The sequence below is a fragment of the Buceros rhinoceros genome, unplaced genomic scaffold (genome assembly GCF_000710305.1).
Source record: "Buceros rhinoceros silvestris isolate BGI_N320 unplaced genomic scaffold, ASM71030v1 scaffold15477, whole genome shotgun sequence".
NCBI lineage: Eukaryota > Metazoa > Chordata > Aves > Bucerotiformes > Bucerotidae > Buceros > Buceros rhinoceros.
In genome coordinates, this window is record NW_010422929.1 from 54,726 (window position 1) to 75,820 (window position 21,095).

Consider the following 21,095-nt stretch of genomic DNA (forward strand, 5'->3'; position numbering starts at 1 on the left):
CATTCCTGCACTCGATAACTGAAAATTGATGTTGCTGCTTTCCAAGGAAGAAGCAAATAAAAATCAGGGCTCATGTGCTTAAGATGCATCCTCAGCAAACACACGCTTATTCAGATCAGACTTCTCAGCTTTGGCACTTGAGAGCTGCTCCTAAAAGTCCCATGAAAGATTTTTCACAAGGGGGGAACCCCCTCCCAGAGTGCTACCTATCTTACTCTTTCGCAATGACACCGCAGGAAGCATTTCCATGCACTGAATACCGACAGATAGAGACTCACTGAGAAGAGGGAAAGACAGTGCAGGAAAATCACACAGTCACATTAGGCAGCTTCTCCTACTGTAACCCCTCCAGATCGTGAGGATGAACAAGGAAATCAGCGTTTGTTAATCTGCAGGGTGACAAAAATTGTTTTGGCCTTTTAGATTTGGCTTTTCAAAATACAACAGGCGAATCCAGTTAGAACAGGATGCAGCATTAGCATTCCTGATCGGGCAGGCTTAGGTGAGGAAGAAAGCTCAGGGATATTCAGAAGAACGTTTCTACTCTTGCACAGTCCAATGGATTTTCCTGTTGTGTACTGCACATATGGCTTTGAAATGTTTTTTTGGCAAAGGTGAACACTACTAGGAAACATAAGGGCTTTTAAGGAACCCAGCAAACTGCAATGTCCTGAGGTAGTATTTCAAAACAACCCCGACAGATGGACATATGGGAATTACCTTCTAGATTTCATCTCTCAAAGAGCAGACAGAGTACCTACAGCACCTCTGGCTAAGGAATACACAAGGCCTGATTTCGTTTTGTACTACCGAGTTGTATCCCCGTTCTTTCAGTACTCAGCCTACCTGGCTGCCACAGAAAGCAAGTCAGTAGAGCTCTATTTGTTCACTGTACAAACAAGTAAATCCCACGACTTTTAGCACATCATTTTTAAGTAGGCAAGTAAGTTTTTCATGTCCAAGTGACTTGATGATCACTGGCTGAAGGAAGCTGGAAGTGAAGTAGCTCAGTAACTGACAGCTCCTCTCTCGAGCTGAAGGAGGCTCCTGAGGGCTGGAAGCTGAAGCTGCACTAAATCAGATCTCAGATAAGAAACAGGTTTTTAAAGCAATTAAACAACTTGCGCTCTGAATTTTCTGTTATTTTTACAACTTAGAACAAGGCTGGTTTCCTAATGCTACGACTATGTGTGCGGTTATAAGACGTAGATCCAATGCAAAAATGAAGAGGTCCCTTACGCACGAAGAGATCGTAACTGTCCTTTCCAGCCTGATCTGTAACGCGAACATTCACAGCACAACTGTTTTCCACAAATCACTAATAAGGATTTGATATCTGTGACATAACTTCTTCCAGCACCTGCAGGGGGGACAGTCATTTCTGATGACTTCATACCAGCCTACGGACTGGAACTAACTCCAGTCTCCTATTTTTAATAACCAGAGGCAGGCTTCAGATTAGCTGTTAACCTCTCGGGCAGCCACACTTAGCCTGGAACGTCAGCAAAGGGATTCCAGGATTTTGAATCTGAAATTACATCAGTGAAATACTGACTCATCTCCTCACAGAGAACCACAGAAGACAGCTTAAGGTACATTTGTTTTGACTATGACAAGCCATGACTCCCACACTGTCAAATGACCAAAGGCATTCTCTTACCATTATCTGTCAGAGACAGATACTGTAAGATGTGTACAAGGTGTGTACAAACACAGACGTTTGTACACAGAACTGTCAGTGTACAGAGGTACTTACACATCCGTTTGTATACAGATTTTTTGTGCAGGCATATATATTAAACACACGCTATTTGTCTAATGGTATTACACAGGTAAAAATGCCTCAGGGAATATTCATGAGTGTTCCCATATTAACCAGATCGTGCATCACAAGTACAGGAACAGGACAGGATCACAACAGTTTGACTTCACAACAAAGTGCTTATATACTACATGACATCTTACACCCAAGTGAGACCAAAACTAACTCAGGGTGCAATTGCATCCTTTGAGGCTAATGGTAAAAGTAGTCACTTCTCACCCTTGCATAACTGCCTCTCCAGACAGGCATCATCCATTTTGTGTTGATGCTGTAAGACACACTATGGAAAATCCAGCACTACCCAGTGCTGTCGCTATCCATTACATAGCTAAACTAAATTCAGATGAGTTTCTAAAAAAGTGTTAGCATGGCAGAACATGAATTTTACAGATGTCTACTTAAGTTCAGTAAATAAAAAAAGAGTGTTTGCTCAAAAAATATTTTTAATTTAGAAGACTGTCAAAAAGCCCACTCAATTTCCCTTTCACTTCTTCCACAGCTGCTGTTATCTAAAAAAACCAAAAGGTCCAGGCTACGAGTGCAGCAGTGTGTATTCTGAGTGCTCGCCTCTCTGTTTTTGAGAGGTGTATTTCAAAAAGCAGGCAACGTCTTTCCTTTCTGTGGATCCTCAAGCCTTCTAATTTCTGAATGAGGTAGAGAGACGCAGGGTAGTGACTTCTAAGCATCTCATCCCTCTTTGGGAAGAGGCCACTACTGCCTGGCTAGTCTGAGTTCTAACAATTTCCTTGAAGCACTGATAAGGCTTGTGTACCACAGCCTCAGCACATCTGTCACAGGACTGTACTACTACAGTGGGAGCATCTCTCCTTATGAAAACCTGCCCAGACACCAGACAAACTGCTTTCCCTCTGGCAGTCAGAAGAAATTAACTGCCAAATTTGACACTCAGCAATGGGTGTATAGCCTCATAATTCACAAAGAGCTACAAATTACCCTGGCAAGGTACTGGAGAATAATTCATTCTAACAATACACACAAAGAAGAGGATTCAGCCTGCTGCCTTTGCTACGTTGGCTTTGTTTCTCAGGCTCTATCCCCTCTGTGCCTACCTTCAGGGTTTTATGGCTTGGAAGGCTTCCTGGCACTCTTTGCCAAAATGATACAAGAGAATCATTTAAAAAAAACCCTTTTCATTCAGAGTAGATGTCTACTAAACTTCTCACCTTAGGCTTACAGTCCTGTCCCAGCCCTCCAAGTACGGACAAATACCAGAAGAGCTACAAGACTTCATTAAGCAGGAAAACAGCTAGAAAGTGAACTTGCAATCCTGCTGTTTCTTCTTGAGAAAATGAGATTAATTAGGTGCACTGCCTGACTTTGCATTTTCAATGAACTCTCCAAATCAACATTTACTTGGAAACTTCCTCCAATCTTAAAGGTTAACTTAAACAAAAGCATTGGAAGAATTTGATTAAAACAAGAGATCTTGAAAGTGCCAAGTAACTTTTACACGCTTGAGGTATGCTCCTATATAATGTAATGTGACAAGACTTCGGAGATCCATACAAGGGGGACATTAGTGCTTTGCCCACGTCTACCTCCCATGCTTAGTCTCAGCCAAGAGGTACATCTCGGAGATGTTCATCAGGCCACTAATCAATACCATGTTTTGCTTTGCCCAGTCCATAATACACACAGAACAAACAGGATTACTAAAAAGTAAATAAAGTTTCCACTCCCATCTTTCAAACATGCCCAGATTTTTCTTGGCTTAATAAAGCATGCAACATGTAAGAGTTCTGAAGGAAAAAGTTGTACTTTGAAAGAGTCAGAGAAGGATGAGATGTTTTTGCAGACTCAGTTAACTGTGCCAAACCAATTCACTATCACTTGCTGCACAGAACATGCACCACTTGAGGAAAAACCTCAGAAACAAGGAAAAGATCATCTATTTTAGGGATATGACTACACTGTGGTCAACTATTCCAGCATGTAGTCAATGAATAACACTACTGTGTCGAGTTTACTTTCCCAGATAAAACACATTTTGTTTGAATAACCAGTTGCTGATACAGTGAGTCACTCAGCTGCCTGATGCACCAGCTCAAATGCTTTAAAAGGACTGACTGGGAATCGCCAAGTACAGTACGTGTATATGTTTAGGAACAACATGCTTTAAATGAAACACTGACTCACCTTGTCACGCAAATGATGCTCTGCAGCCTCAATATTCAGAGGATCATCAAAATTCAAAAGATCCTGGAAAAGAAACAAAAAATATTACAGGGTTCCCACTCACTGCAACACACAATCCAAAGCCCTAATGAACAAGATAATGAAACAAAAACAAGACCAGCAAGTGTAGTGCCATTTTCCCACTCCCTTGACAGGTATCCCTGCCAAAGGTAGATGCAAATGAGTTTGACAGTTGCAAACCAAATCACAAGTGAATTAAAGGACAACAGCAGCAGGGCATTTGACCCTTCTGGTGGAAGGCCACACACAGCCCTGTGACACTTCCTTCTGACAGTGATACATTTCTATTTGAAAACTGAGACAGTTTTAAATCAAATTTTGAAAGAAAATTCCAAGTTTCAGAATGCACAATTCCTGTTGATTTTTGTTCAAGGATGAAGCAAATCCTTAAAATAGCCCTGTAAACAGCCTGGTGATAAAGTAGGAAGAGCCTCTTAACACCACCTCCACAGCAAAGCAATTTAATTCCCTCTCTGAAGAAACTACGTAACCTGGAGCCTGACGGAAAGTTTTAGTGCAATGGGAAAAACGGAGCTGAGAGGGAAGGCAGTCCAAAGACGCCAAGAGCTAAGGGCACATGGGGCCAGGGAGCAGGAATAATCAAAATAAATCTCAGGTCTGTCAGTTCAGTCTCAATAAATACTAACTTTGGAAGGAGAAAGGGTCTAGGCTTAAAACTAAAGGAAACCAAAACACTGACAGACGAGGAATTATCATTAAAACCAACACTGAATCACAACTGCCCCTATTCTGCCTGTAGCCCAGATGTCTTCCCCAGTTTAAGGTTAGCCTGCGACAGCAGTGAAATGTGGCATCTTTTCACAAGTGTGAAAGGCTCCTGCCACTCTCCAACTCGTTTTCAAGCAGCAAACCTCCCATTTCATTCAAACCAGGACACCAGTCCATCTCATTTTCACACACTTTGAGAAAACCCCAACGAATCTGCAAGGCCAGTATAATCCAATGACAGTTTTTCAAAGCCTAATTATTTGTAAGAAGCTGAGTGTTAGGGAAATCCAAGAGGCAAGCTGGGAAGCATGGCTCCAACCAGCCATGACAAATCCCCGTGGTCTCCGATGCCTGACCATCGCTTTTTGCAGCTGTTTGCCCAACAGATTATTTTTATGTGTAATTCTGTCTCTGACAGCACTTCTTTGTACCTCCAGTGGATTTCCCCTTATTCCTGTTACTTAGCGTACTGGGAGACTAACTGTGAAATGCAATTACTCATTGTTGAAAAGGCAAATGCTCTCCAACCTTCTACATCAATTTACCAAAGACGTTGTAGAAACAAATCAAGCCTTCGGATGCTAGGGAAGTTTAGGGGATTGTAGCCAGTCACTGGCTTGGTCTAGGCTACAGGTTTTAGAATCTCCTCATGATCCTGATGCTAGTGCTGGGAGCACAGTCACTGCTCTGCTTCTCCTCCTGCAGGTAGCAGTGGAGTGCTTTTCTCTCTGAAAACAAGGTGAGTTAGTGAAGCCCACAGCAATGCACCTCGTCCAAAGCTTTTCCCAGCCTTACAGTACATCCTGGAGTGGCTCTAGTTCTCTTCAGAGTCAATGACAAATGTGGCAAACAAGCTAGTGCCTGCCTTTCCTGTCTCCTCTCCTTCCTAGCCAACAGCAATGCCTGTGGAAGTGGATCATAATCCTGGACTCCTTAAAAAAAGACAGCTTTTGTACAGTAAAGACTTAGCCTCTTTGCTTTTAGGGCAAAAGCAGCTGTTGCATCCTGCCTGCCTCTTGCAGCTTCCTGCCTTCTCCATTTTCAAGTTGCTCCCAGAATTATGAGGCACAGGTTTCTTGCTCCTATCTGTCTAAGGAAAAGGAGGAAAATAGAATCCATGAACAAAATCACATAATTTCTGTGAGAAGGCAGGGTTTACGCAAGTTCTGGGGGTGGGTACCGAGGCCCTTGAACAGGAATATATTGTTCAAACAGGAATGAGTCTGCAGGGCAGTCATTAATTCCTAAACATCTATTTTAAAAACACCACCAACACAATTCCTTCTCAGAGCGATATGAGTTTCTACCTCCTGCAAACCAGTGGAAGGAATTTCATACTGTGTGGAAGAACCCAAGTAATTTCTTAGCAGAATAATGCATAACAGATTTGTAACCAAAAGTAAAAACAATGCACAAAAAAGCTGGCATTTCAGACTGCCTGTATGAGTCTTGCAATTATACAAAAGCACAAACTGATTTCATACTTGAACCACCCACTGAAGCCAAAGAAAATAATGACCTTAAGTTTAAGAATCAACAGGTGAGGTTCACATTCGGTGATGCTAAAACCAAATCAGACAGGAAAAAGGGAAGTGGATATGCAAAATATTCATTTACTTACAGTAAATAAAGAGTTTAACCCCCAGACAACGTCCTGCAAAGGAAAAGCACAGTCAGTTAGGCATGTATTACAGGTGTTTCCAACACATTCACATGCTTCATTTCTAATCTATGAAATTACTGAAAATCAAATCTCAATTAAGGGTGATGTTTTACTAACTTAAAACATTGAAAAAGCTTTCCCATTTCATGGATGCTTGATCTTTAGAAGTCACCCAAAACCAAATACTGCACATTCAAATCCACGTTCAGATCTTTCTGTGAGTATAGGAGCTTTATTCCTGTTGCTTCTCTGCTGAAGAAGAGCAATAGTACCTTAGTATAAGCCTTAGTACTGCACTGCTTAGTTTAAAGGGTGGGTGTGCAACTTAATTCAGCAATCCATTCTTAAAATTAAAAAACTAAAATGGTGTCAGACAAATATTTGAAACTGTCAAAATACCAGAGAAAAGAGATTCAGGTGTAGTATGAGTACAGAGAATTACCATTCTTACATGAGCATGGAGAAATACCATTCTCAAGCACAAGCATAGGTCTCAAATCATTTACTGCCTCTAAGTATCTATTTAATAGGTGAATAGAGAGGGTTTGCAATTCCTGCAAGCAGGAACCTTGAGGGGACTCTACCTCCAAACAGTGTCATCAAACACCGCTTATTTTGGGTGGGCATCCGCAAACCATTCCACTAACACTGAATTAACAGTCCACATCCTAAGTTACACTCTCCAGAGAATAAGATCCAAATATTATAGGAAGAAACTTAAAAGCATCACCTGCCACCAGGTCTGAGGATAAGCTTTTCTACCTAGAGGAAAGACAATTTTCTACAGCAGCAACAGAACTAAGCGACCCTACTGCAAAATCCTGTTTTTCTCCAGTGCAGCATGGGCACGGGAGCTCACACCTACCAGACAATCAAGATCAGCATTGCACCTCCTGCCCTTACAGCCTGCTAGCAGGTGACTGCCTACTCTGGAATCCACCCTGCCTGATTTCCAGTGGTGGAACAATCATTTCATGGCTAAACTGTACCTTGCATAATAAGGATAAAGCCTCAAAATAAAAACTTTCTATCCACGGCATTAAATGAGCCTATTGCAGCTTGCTTCCTGTTCCAGGCCCTCTGCTGAGAGTGGTGGACCACAGGAATCCATGTCCCTTAACACTACCCAATTATGCCCTAATGAAAAAGACACAATGTCAGTATTATCCAAACAACAGCCTCTGACGATCCAATTTTCCTTTGATCTTGCACAACCAACCTACTCAGTTCATCTGCTTTTAATAATGTGAACCTGCTCAGCAAAGCTGATGTTATCAGACGGCATTTTTGGTTTCAGCATCTTCTCCTAACATTGCTGCTGAAACCATCAGGTGTGACAAAGACAGCAAATGTAGTCCTCACCTTCAATGGCAGTTCTTGGGCTATTTCAGATAATGGATTTTTTTACCCTTAAGTTCTGTGCTTGTTCAGTTACAACTACAGTCATAGAAACCAGGCACAGAAGTGAGCAAAGCATGGCATTAAGCAATCCTGGGGATAAACTATTTCTGTGCTAGAAAAAAAGCAGGGCAAAATCACTGATTAAAGGAGGATTTCAGTGGTGTGGAGAGCCTGGACTGTAGGAGCAGGCATGAAGTCTCGGCTTCCAGTTCACTCTCCTGAGGTTCAAAGACGCTGAGAGCACCTCTGCCCCCAGCCAGCCACTCTGACCCCTGAAGGTCAGCAGTCCTTTCCACTGCTGCCCTCAAAGGCTGTATCGTCCTGCAGGGAGGCAAAGAGAATGTCTTGGGGGGGTTCAGAAATTCTTGGATCTGATTGTAACCCATTGTGTGTTTCCCATGACCTTTGATAATGGGACCTTACTAAAGCGCGGTAGTTTCCTTTCTTCCACTTGAAGCAGCAGTAATAAATTAACTTTTTAAGGGCCATCTTTCATCTGCACCATGTGACAGAAGACTATAGGTGAAGAATGTGATGCAGAATGACAACAGTGAGCATTAAAAAACATCCTGAAGAGGTATAAGAAGCTCGCACCAACACATTGGGGTCTATCCACTTCTAAATTCCACCTGAAGGCCAAAACAGCATTCACAGGGCAGTAAACTGTGCACAACTGTTCAACCACTTATCAGCACAGCAACACGCAGAAGAGCAATATGGCAACGCTGATCCTAAATCCAGAAGAGCTCACTTTCTCCTTACACTTAGCAGCGCTGAAGCCCCCCGTTCTCATTGGCAGATTGTTTCTCCAGACAAAATGACTTCTCCTCCAACACAGGCAGCGACGAGCAGTACCTTACACAAGTAAATGATGCAACTCAAACCAGACAGGTAATTCTATTAAATTATTTTCCCATGCTGTAAACACCCACTTCTGAAGTTTACCTAAATTGCTCCCAAATTCTGATTTGCCGAATGCTGGTTAAGACTTTGGGACACCGGGCTCATTCAGGCTGCCCTTGCACAGAGTTCTAGCAATAAAAAACAAACCACAAAAAACCCAGCAAAAACCTCTGCAAGGCTGTGAGTTTTCACAGTGCTGTACTTTTTCACAGCCATTCCAGACACCAGAAAGCATAAAAGGATTATTATTACTAATTTATGAGTGAAATTCTTAATATAGTTTCTGATGTTTCCACCTACTCAAGTTTTATGATTTGCTGGAGTCATTTCATACCCTCACAGGGCTCAATAAAAAATAATGCTAAATTGCTACCCGAGGGCAACAGTTTTTGTAACGAGTTTGAGGCTAGCCTGGATTTAAATCTGGGATATTAGGAAAGGGAAGTGAGATGGAACAGATGAGCAAGAGTGAAGCAAGTATTTCATATCTGAAAAACCTGACACTGTTGCATTGCAAAAATAATCACTTTGCATTACTGACTTCAGTGGAGCTGCTTGCTGAATGCAGATAAGCACTTGCCTGAACACTTGCTTCACATTTTCCTGATGAACTAAAAAAAGACTTGAAAGACACCAAAGATCCTGTCAGACCTAACAATTCCAAAACCGCTGCTTTTTGATGTAATAAAGCATCATCCCTGGCTTCACGTGTTTACCGAATTTCTGGCTTAAACACTCTGAAAACAGAAAATTTACCCTACATACATGAATTTTTAAAGGTTATCTTCACAGGGAGGAGCAAGGCAGATGTTGCCTTAAAAGGTTGGCAATACAAACCTTTATATTGCTCCACTTTGATGAGCAAATCTCCCTGCCAAAGAAGAATCATATAGGGATCTGCCTGCTCACTGGGCAAGTATCTGACAAGGCTCTTTCCTTTACGATGCTTCTTTTTGTCTACTTTCTTCTACATGCTTAACAACAAAGCTACAGAGTACAGGTACAATCCTCCACTGAGGGTGCCCCGGTTTGAGCTGAAACTTCCTTGTTTTGGTTAATGGAGAAATAGGAATTATTCCATGCAAATACGGTAATTCCGCATTTAATTGGTTAAGAGAGTCAGGTGCAGTGTTACGTGTTAAGGTTATAAAACCCAGCAGCCGAGGGGAGTGTCCTCTCTCGGACTTCAGGAAGAGAGGGGAGCTCCCGCGAATCTGCTCTGCTGCCGACCAGGGCCGGGTAGGCAGCACAGACTGCCGGCTGCCGAGTCAAGCCGAGGTCTGAGGACCACAGCCCCCGATCGCCCGAGGAAACACACAGTGTGAACTACAACTGATCTCTCCGAGCCAAGAGCTGAGCTCTCCTGCAGAATAATCTGCAGGGCATGTGGGGTTTCCCCCCCACTCTTCACTGCGGACAGAATTTTACTTTCTCCACCTGGGAAGCAGCTGCAGAGCAGCAGGGCAGAAGCCTCCTACTCTTATCTCGTCATTGGCTGCCTGCCCAGAGCCCCAGCCTTGAACAAGCCTGCCAAGAACCCTGTTATCTGAGTCCTTTTCTTTTCCCTCAGTTTTTTTCCCTTTGGTTTGTAACTATATGCATATATATATTTATAGGGTATAGTTATGTGTGAATTTATGGTTTATTAAAAGTTTGTTTCAGCTTTTTTCTGAATGTAGACCGAGGTGTGAATTTCTTTCTTCCCCTATTAAAACCCTTTCTGTCTCTAACAAGACAAAGGGGTCCGCTAAGTTAAATCGAGGAGTGGGTCTTTCCCTATTAAGACCTTTCTGTCTCTATAATGGGACAGAAGGATTCGTTAAGGTAATTCGAGGAGTTAAAGTTATTATTACCTTGGTCCCTCGACCCTTAACAGAGGGGTAACCTCAGAGCAAAACAGAGGGCCTCCTGTGCTTTTTGTACCAAAGCAGCACTGGCTGCTCAGGATGGACCCTGGAAAAAAGGCTACAGCATTCCCCAAACAGCTTAATCTGGTTTGGTTTTTTTCTTTCCCCCCACCCAGACAGGCCCTCTCCCCGTTCCCCTGGTTTCCCAGAGGCTATGCATCAGCATAGGTGTCACCCACAAGGTTTTAGGCCTTTGTGAGAGCCAACTGCACATCTCAGGTTTGCAAGTGCTTTTAATTTTTATCTGCTGCGTCGGTTCAGAAGATTTTTCCAATATCTGAACTAAAGAGCCAGGGTTCTCAAGCAGAGTGGTATCTGGATAAATCCATGGCAGGTGAGTAGAAGGTACAATGAAGGAAACACACTCTGTTCCATGGCACTGTCACCATTTTGAGCTGAAGCATGAGAAAGTCAACATAAGCAAGTCAGAACAGACCGTTCTGTTAACAGAACCGTTATAAATACCCCTTTATAATTACTCTTTTTCATTCTTGTGTATTTTTGTGTTGCATTTGAGTGAAAAGTTACATTAACCCCACCCACAGATCTATTTACAGCATACCAAACAAGGAAAAAATATCTGCCACTGCAGCAATGTTTGAAGTCCAAAAGCCATGAATCAAAATTCTAAATACAGCTTTTTCAAGCAGCCTCTTCCGGGGCTGGAGAGTCTCAAAGCACTGCATTTGTAGGAGGTCCTAATTCAGTTTGTCACCAAATCTTCTCCAATGACAGTTCTCACAACCACTTCACAAAAGCAATGCCATTGAAACCATGGCACAGACAACTGTTCAGCTGTGCTTGCTGATGTTTGGAAACACCACCACGCAGTACTTCTTTTAGAGAGAGAGAGTAAATGCGTAAATTGTAAATTAAGATTTTCCTTTTACAGGCTAAGTATATTTAATACATTAATTTAAGCAGAGAACAAGCCAGACAAAAGCAGCTAATCAACTTCCAATCAAAGAAACTTCTTTAGAGAACCAAGAAGCATTTCTGATCTAACAGACTGATTAAAGCTCGTCACTAAACCATTTTTAAATAACAACAATTTAAACCAATCAGATCAATGAAATGAGGAGCAGATGACTGAAGCAAATTTATTTTATTAGCAACTGAAACAGTAATGCCAGTAAACTAGGTGCCAAGCTTTGTACATCACTGTTCGGAAAGGGGCTTGAAACCACACCTGAAAACTCAGCACTTTGGAAGTCAGGCCACTTCCCGGCTGATCTCCTGGGCTGGCTCCCTGCTGTCCTGTCTGCCTACACACCAGCCCAAGAGGGTTTCTCACTTCCATTCACCTTCTTCTGTTGTCTCTTACAAACAGGCCCAGCTTCTTTCTCTCTGCATTGCAGCCTAGAAACCTACCATCCCACCCAGCCCGATCTCCCCCAGGCTCTGCCAAACTTCTCAGCAGGTTCTCATGCCAGAGACGGGAGGCACTTTTCAGCTCGCGAGAAAACTGCTTCCCTCTTAAGCAGTCTTCTCCCAAATCACGCATTCTCTTCTCCATTTCCTCTCCCTCTCTTGCTCCTCTCTAATCTTGCACTTAACATTGTTACAGTCTCTTGGAGAACTCCTGCAGCAAGTAAAACACTGTTTCCACCTGGAAGAAGGTGATGAACAGAACGTCAGCTTTTCTTACACAACCACAAAGCCCATCGCAATTCTCATCTGCCAGCTATCCCAGCTCAGGCTTCCCACCCAAACACAACAACAGCAGCTTACTTAAAGGGCTTTGGGTAATTTAAATGGCATGAGCTGCTCCAGTTAGCAAACACAAAAAAAAAAAAGGAGGGCTGAAAACTATTTCTTCTGTGCTCAAATATACTGGAGGGAAGAAGACAAGAACAATTGTAGTCTGTTCTTCTCCCAGACCAAGACAGCTGCGAATTGCCAAGTATGCAGGAGCACTCGTCTAAAATCTCTTACTTTTGTTACTGACTTCCTGACGTTTGTCCCCAAGGTTACCCCAGAGCAAGCAGATAATCTTTTATAAACCATTCCAGGGGAACTCTGTGATCGCTTCATAGTGAACTACACTACAGCGATTATGAATGCTAAAGCAATCACCCTCCAGAGACCAGTCTACTCAACTGATTAAAGTTGACACAAATTGTGTACTCAAAAATCAACCATTTGGGGAAAACAAGCACAGTGTAATTACACTTACAAATGCACTGCACTGTTTTACTGAATCATTCTAAAAAACATGCTAGTGATAATAGCTACTGTATTTAAAACAGAAATTTAGCTTTGCCAGAAGCCAAAGAGAGAGAAAGAAAACTGAAAATTTTTGCAAATCTTCTATGAAGCAAAGGTTTGTACAAGATACTGATTTGTGTATTTACACCGGTTTGGGCATGTACAGAGGGGGAAAAAATAAAATCACTCCTTACAAAACTGGTAAAGGAGATTTAAAAAAATAAAATACAATATGATCCTTACAGAAAAACTCCCTGAAGCTTATTTTAAGAGAAAGAGAACAATGTCAGATCCACGCAGAAGACTATTCAGTGGCTTCCAAGTTCTTTTTAGCAAATACTGGGTCTGAAGTTTTTTTGTCTGCTGCTTATTCAAGTTTTAGAGGTGGAGAAGAATGGCAAAGAATTCAAAGTGGTAACAAAGGACAGTTTAAGCACTTTACAGAGCAAAAGTTGAAGACAGACATCTTTTGGACCGCACTTGAGATGACTTCCTTTCCAGAGGGAGACTTGAACCACAGAAAGGTACGTTGTGCATTTTGGACAACTACAAATACCTACTGAAACTGTGATCAACGAGATGCTCAGAAACCCTACTGACTGTGGCAACTAGATCTCCTTTGCACTTTTTGCTGAAAATGCACAGGCTCTTCCCAGTCCCGGGTGTGGATCAGAGCTGGGATGGCCCAGGCCTCATGAAAACTGCCCAGACCAGGCACTTGCACAGGCAGGGCACCGGTGAGCAGGTCTGTGTGCAGTTCAGAGTGACAGTGGCATCTTGGAGCAGGATCTCTACCTATCCCCACTGTCCGTGGGGTCAGAGCAGTTCCAGTGTCTGAAAAGTAAACCTCTGGACAAAGTCAAGCCGTGTGTCCTCCTGTTGATGCACACCATGTGGTCTCCACCAAAAAGCAGGGACATAAAGATCAGGATCCACAAAGTGGGCAGCACCCTCCAAACTGCACCAGAAAGGTGGCGCTGAGCTCCCTGGAGCTCCTGCAACACCCTGAAGTACTTCTTACATCATGGAAAAAGACAGTCAGCAAGCATGAAACACATGCTCTACCAACAGCTCTGAAATGGTTATGGCTCTTTTGTCCTTCCTCATCTCCCCATCCACTGGTTCAAAATCTCTCTCTTCTGTACCTGCCTCTTACCTTCTGCTCCCACTCCCTAAACTAAATACAGAAAAGATAAATACAGAAGTGTTACCAGTGTTTCACTCCTTCCCCTGAGCTGTCTTCCGCAGCATCTCAGAAAGTACAAAGCAGCGCACAGCTTAGGCCCTGAGGAAGGGACACTGTAAATGTGAGTTGCGAGAGGGTGCAAAGGTTCTCGAGCACCAGGACCCAGTGGCAGCATCAGGAGGTGACTGGTCTCATAGCTGCCAAGAAGGAAAATCAGAGACACAGGCACTCTTCCTGTATGCGTCATTAGAGCGGCCAGGGAGTAAGGCTTTTAGTAGAATTCAGTTTGGAAGATTTATATATATGTACACACACATGTGTATATGTAGATATTTGAGCAAGAGAATACTCTTGCTTTCTTCAGCAGCAGCCCTTTGTGCAGCAGCACTGCAGGTTCTGCTCCTGCTGCGCTGACAAGAAACGAATAGAGCTTTGAAGGAGTCCACGTTATCTGCAACATAAAGCAGTTTGCAACAGATCAGTGCCCAAACCATCAGGGACGTGCAATGGCCAACAGGCTTACTTTCCTCTCCTTCACAGATTCCTTTGATCAATGCCCACAGTGCTCACCTCACACCCCTTGAGCAATAAAGAATAACTCTTCGGGGAATAATGGATAAGACTAAACACTTGCACTGACCTGTTTCTGTTAATCTGCAGGTATAGCTGCCAGCTGCTGAGATAGCCTTTCCCTAAAGCTCTCTGCTTGCAAGCATGCGTTTCATTTTGTTACTCACTTTGTTGAGCAGGGGAATGAATAAAGATGTTGGCAGCAGTTGACATTGCGCTATGTGATCCTAGGAGCCTCCATGAGATCACCACACAGAGCTGGACCTCCAAGTGCTCTCTGCATGCAAAGGTGGAAGACAGCCCTGCAAATGAAGAGGATGAGCTGGGCATGGCTCCAGAGGAGGCAGGCACAGTCCTCCTCTGAACAGTGTTTCAGTCAGAAGGTCACCAAGAAAACCTACAGCCAGCCATTCACAGCACCAGCTGAGGAGGTGAGGGCTCCTAGAGAGTTGTTCTACATGTCTTGCTCCTCAGACAAAAAGAACGTCCACATGCCTGGGTTCACCCTGTTTCAGGGTGTTCTTCTGGAACAGCTGCTGCAGGATAAGAATTAAGTTCACCCCTCTTGTTCTCTGCCACTGTGCCAAGTACCGATCCAGGTGGGAAGCAGGCTTGGGTGACAGGAACCACCAAGTCTCTTGGAAAGAGCACAAGGAGGAACGAGGCAGTGCAGAAAGTCTTTAGCGAGCAACTGTGCTGGAGGCAAGGACACTTTGCCTGAAACACTCACCTAACTCACTTCCTGTATGACACCAGAAGACAGGTGAAGGCACACCACCCGAAAAAACCCAGGTTTTCTTCTGCTTCATGCAGTATTTGAAACCTGTACACAGTGAACAATTGTAAGCACACAGAGGACAATTTGTTTCTTCCCAGTGCTCAGAAGCTCTACACTGGTCTACACCAGGAGGAAGCAGATACCTTGGCAGAGTCCATCTCCCCCTTGAGATCACACATACAATTGCTCAGGTGATGAGCTTTGTAACCTTGGTGATCATGACCAAGAAGATCCCTAGAGATGGATGTAGAATTCATATAAGATGAAGAATCTCCTTGCTAAGCTATGCTTGATTTCCCAGCAAGAATTAATGAGAACACCACAGAACACACAGGTTTTGTTTTTACCCTTCATTCTGAAGACAATGACAGTTACTGTCTGTTTAAAATACTCCTCTACACTAATTCCATAAAATTCTGACAGCAATTTTTGTTCAGACGATGAATTAAAGTTCTATGCTTATACCAAGGCTTTTAAAACTACTCAGGTTTATCCTTAAATATTGAGGTAAAGGTAACTGGAAAAATTATGTCAAGACCCTCTGATTTATTTCCCCAAGAGACTGCAGTTTGACATTCACATGACTTCAAATGAATAATTTTACTGCTTGAAGATGACAGCAGAACCAATGCAAACCCATTTAGTATTAAACACTAATGAATTAAGCAAGGCTCCAAAGGATAAATTCCAAATAGCAATAGTTCATTGTATGCCAGTTTTAATTCCTTTTAGATTAGATAATCTAATAGTGCTTTAAGAAAGATCTGTCTGTGCTATCTCAAGTTATGGGAAAGGAATTCCTGAAAAAAAATATTGGTTTCCTATAGGTGGGTATAAAAGGCTGCTTACATATCTATAGTTTAAGACTATCTTGATGTTTCCCATTGCTGCTCCCATCACTTGACAGTAGTTAACATGAAAATGACAAAAACCAGCATGCATATATACCTTACCAGTAAACTTGAAATTCCTACAGAAAATAGTTCTCCAATTACAAGACCAACTGTAGCTCTACAAAAACAGGGTTACAAAAAGCTAGGACTGAACATTCCTTGGGAACGTTCATCATACATTTTAAAATACTGGTTTTTCAGTCCCCCAGAATCAGTCAGCAGAGTTGCACACACATGCTGTGATGATTTTTATGGTTCAAAAACCAGTCACTGACCAAATTTCAGTTGCAGTTTGATAGAGATAATTGCAGAAGAAACAGCGTGACTTTTAGAACCAATTAGGCAATCACGACACAGATCAACTTCTTCCTTTATTTTTTAACATCAATCACCTAACGTAACATTATAGCAAAGCTAAAAAACAGCATTTGAGAGAAAGCTAATGCACACCCGGGAAGCCAATCTTAGCCAGGCAGATGATACTCACGGTGACTAAGGTACAAGGAAGTGCATGTCCAGGACTAACAGGAGCTACTGAGGCACATTTGAGTTTGAAACTGTAATTGTTGAGGGGGAAGCAGTAAGGTTATCAGAGCAACTATTTCATACTAGGTATTTAAAAAGCTGCTATCTCTAGTGACATAATCTGAGAACAGAATGGAATTCAAACCATCTGTTTGCTTTCTGCCTGGAAAACTTCAATTTTGACCATCAAATCTAAAAGCAAGAGAAAAGCAAATTCAGATAGTCTGAGCAGAGGCCCAAAATAACTGTAGCAGTCCTCAGTTCCATGAAAACTGTTTCAGAGGGGAGAAGTATGCAATAAAATGCTGCAGAACACAACAGAACGGAGACTGAAAGGTAAACAAGCTCCTGCTAACTCTTAGCTCGCTATAAAGAAGTAAAGATTACACAAACAGTCAGAAAGCATTTGCATCAGTTTTTACTTAATCCGTAGTCCATGAACCAAACTGCTACCAGAAATTATCTAAGCATTTAGGATTCAGGAGTGTTTCTATGGATAAAAAATATTTACAATTGCATCAATGATGATTAAAAAAGTATAAATAGATTTTTTTAAAAACATTAACCCACCAATGATCTGTTTCAGGGTTAAAGCCCAACTTTCTTCATAACCTGAATTAAAAAGTATCTAGTACAGGAATTCAGAAACAGCACATTCTTTAGTGCCTTCACTAGTACACAGTCTGCCGTTAACAGCGGTCCAGAGAAACACAGTCAGTAGCACGAAGAAGCAGAAAAAAGGCACTTAGTAATTTAAAGAGAGACTTAAAGATGAGATGACACCAAGTACAACAAAATGCTGGAAAGAAAATTGAGTTAGCTTCCCTCCCACCCTTAAGAATTCTCTGCATTGTTAAAATACATTTTATCCGATAACAGAATATTTAGAAGATTTTAATTTTTATTTCAGGAAGTTAAAAGGAATAATTTACAGGTCTCTTCAAGTTTCTGCCCATTTGATACTAAGGAAAGTGTTGAAAAGGTCACAGCAGTTTGTTTTGAAGGATTTTTCACGTAAGAGCTCTGCTGCCACCACAAGGATACAGATGACAAGACACCATCTAAGACTTCTGAAACGTACAGCTTCTAAAGGTTAAGCACACAACACGAATGTCTGTGGAAGGCTGGACTAGCGGGTGCAGGTGGTGGGTTAGGAGTTCAAACTAACCTGGGTCACAGCCCACAGCTCTCATTTGCTACCAGTCACTCCCTGCTTCATGTAATTCTGTGGTCTGTAGCTAACACCTACCTACCACAATTGTTAATGCTCACTGACAAATAACTTGACTGTAGGGCCATACTGTCAATAAACCAGCACAATTCCATACTTGCCATCTCAGTGGCATTTGTGGTCTGGAATCTAAGCACCTGGACACCAATTTTATATTCTTTGACAGTATTTCAACTCACATGACAACCGAGACAACACTAATAGAAACTGCACATTTACTTAACATGGAGACTGATGACAATATGCAAGGAATGAAAATTTTGCTGTTTGGGGTGGGTTTTTTTAAAGCTGTAGAACATGAGCTTGCGATCGCGGTGCTTCAATGCTCATGTGGAAAAAATACGTTCATTGCAGATGCTGGAATTTTTTAAAGTTAAGCTACTCTCCTTTTCTCTTGAATCCATCATTTCAACATCCAGAAAGTTCCCAGGTTTTTTGTTTGGGGTTGTGGAGGGTTTTTTTAGTCTAACTTATGGACAGTAAAAACATCCTAAAATGCTTCATAATATTCTGTAATTTGACTCTTCTGGTAGTTGAGATTCCAGGATGTTTAACCTATGAAATTAATCACATGCAATTAAACTGATGCAAAAAACTGTAAAACAGTTATTCCTACCCTTTATCTTAACATGCAGCAGTATTTTAATCTGTAAGAAAGATACCACAAACAAAGCTAGGAGGGGAAATAAAAATATATGTACATTCTTGTCCAGTTGCAATATTGGTGTACAAATTTCCTAACAGCTTAAGTTTAAAACTCGCAGTCCACAAACTTTCCCTGGGAATGAAATGCAGGGTCAGGAACAGAACCAGTTAATTACCCAGTCAGTGTCTTGATTTAACCTAATATGTAAAAAACCACAAAGAGCAAAACAAAATCATACTAGCTCATTAAAAAAAATAGGGAAAGTATGTTCAAGAAAACTCACAAAACACACACACTGATTCTACTTCACTTCTCAGCAAGTCAGATGCTCTCAGAGATTTTGCAGATGAAGAAAGTCACAGATCTCATTCACAGAATCCAAAAGGAAATCAAGTATTAGATAAACCTCATTTTCAATTTGCCTTTTGAAAAAGAAACAAACACCTGACATACGTTCCCTTTATCACCTAATGTAGCTAACTTTCTGCAAGAACCAGTTCTGGCAGAGATCCTGGTAAAGGCAAAAGGGTGGTTATTGCTCAGTGCTCTGCAAGACTCTTGGCAGCAAGGTCACGTTATGGTAAATGGAGAACCGCTGGTCCCGTAGCAAGACAAGAGCAGTCTCTGTGCTGAAGCACATACACCCTTTATGACAATCCCCCAAGAGCGTTTCATGTGAGAAGCATGACTCTGAATTTGTCAACACTGCCCAACCACAGTGGGACCAATAGCTGAAGTCATTCTACAGTCACAGTGGCACAACTACCAGCAATTATACAGGGGCCAGATTTCACTTACCTTGTAGTGACTGGGGTGAAATGACATTTGAGGCAAGGTTGAAGGGAAGAGGCAGTTCCCTACTGGAGTGACTAAACCAGCCAAGAGTGCCCTGTTTTATGCAATACCTGAGTGCAAATGAGCTGCTCCCCACCCTTTGAACGCTGGGGACGAAACAGCATTCCAGACAGTGCAGTTACAACACTGACGCTGTTCCACACAGCATTTCTCCCAGTTGCAACTTGCCTTACACTTTTCCAAGTTCCTCTACTCAGAGTAACTTGAGGATGGGATGGAATAAAGGACAGACTGTTGATTTCTCAGGAGTATCAATACGATGAAGATTACAAGGGTTAGGATTACTGGTTAGTCCTGCTCAGAACATGCTCCTGTATTTGTTGCTTGACCACCCTTCCCAAGCATGGTTTCTCAGGGTCACCTGCAGTTATACCATTCAACAAAACCTCTTCTCAGTCAAAGTAGGATTTGTGTAGCTATTCTACAACTAGCACGTTTACTTCTTTTAGTATTGCCACCATTTGCTGAAAGACAGAACACTCAGTTGTTTTAGAACAAACTGCATTAACTGTCTCTTTCCAACTCATAAAAGTATTTTAAAAGATATATCTAGTTTGATGAATGTATCTAAAAGGAAATGGTACCTTTAATGTTCTAGTTGGAGCCCAGCCAGTGCCATCAATTGAATGTTCTCTCAATAAACTGGAAAAAAGACACACAAATTATACAGTGCAACTTCTAGTTAAACAACCTTTGTCAGAAATCTTCTCAGAAAACTTTAAGAACTTAAGTAACTGCAACGTAAGAATTACAGACCTCTTGCATTGTATCTGGTACCATGATTTTAAAGCACCAGACCTGCTATGCCATTCTCCAATAACATTCTGCGTAGTGTCATTACAGATCTCCTGGTCTGAGCTTAACCTCTGTCAAAAAACCTGTATTATCTCCACTAAGCAAAATAATTGTGACAAATCCTTGTGACAGTCTCCACACCGAGCTTTTAGTTTCCCCTGAACTCACAGACACATGTTCACCTTTGGTGAAGAGACAGGTTCCCAGAATGACCTCTTGCCAAATCTGCACGTCTCCATCCAAAAAAAAAAAAGGTATTTTTGGTGAGATATCTAATTAGCAAGGAAAAGAATTATCATCCTCTCTTCTGTGAGAGGACTTCAGCTTCTTAACAGCAGGGATACGAAAATGAAGTAAACGTGGCCTGTCTGCTCAGGAAGGTTCTGCAACAGCCAGACCACGAGCAGATGAATCTTGAGCCTGTGGGGACACAGCACAGGACAGTCTAGCTGCAAGATCTTACGGGCTTTACAAGCTCAACACCATACCTTCCCAACACACAAATCACAATGAAGACTACTGTGGGCAAGAAAGATTGCTTACAGGAGGAGAAAGCTCCTTATACATTATAATACATGCTCTTGAATTTTAATATAAATACATATGAATACTAATATAGATAAGATACAGACTCTCCTGTATATGCACATGCTGTGTAGAAATTTTATATGACCTGTATATTATGCTACATCTTAAGTCCAGTGAAGTTGTTGACCTAGCTGCAAATCGGAATCATTGCAGTGTATTCAGTCCATTAGGCATTCCT

General features: G+C 42.0%; 1 protein-coding gene across 1 annotated transcript in view; it reads right to left on the bottom strand.

The window, feature by feature from the left end:
* UBE2F (ubiquitin-conjugating enzyme E2F (putative)) overlaps nt 1–21,095 on the bottom strand; it is a 79,800-nt gene that overhangs the window by 23,767 nt on the left and 34,938 nt on the right. Inside the window, exons 6-8 of the mRNA XM_010140246.1 lie at nt 20,119–20,176; nt 6,390–6,422; nt 3,980–4,042 (exon numbers count right to left, since the gene is read on the bottom strand). Of these exons, the coding sequence (XP_010138548.1) occupies nt 3,980–4,042; nt 6,390–6,422; nt 20,119–20,176 (154 nt within the window). The remainder of the gene's footprint in view (nt 1–3,979; nt 4,043–6,389; nt 6,423–20,118; nt 20,177–21,095) is intronic.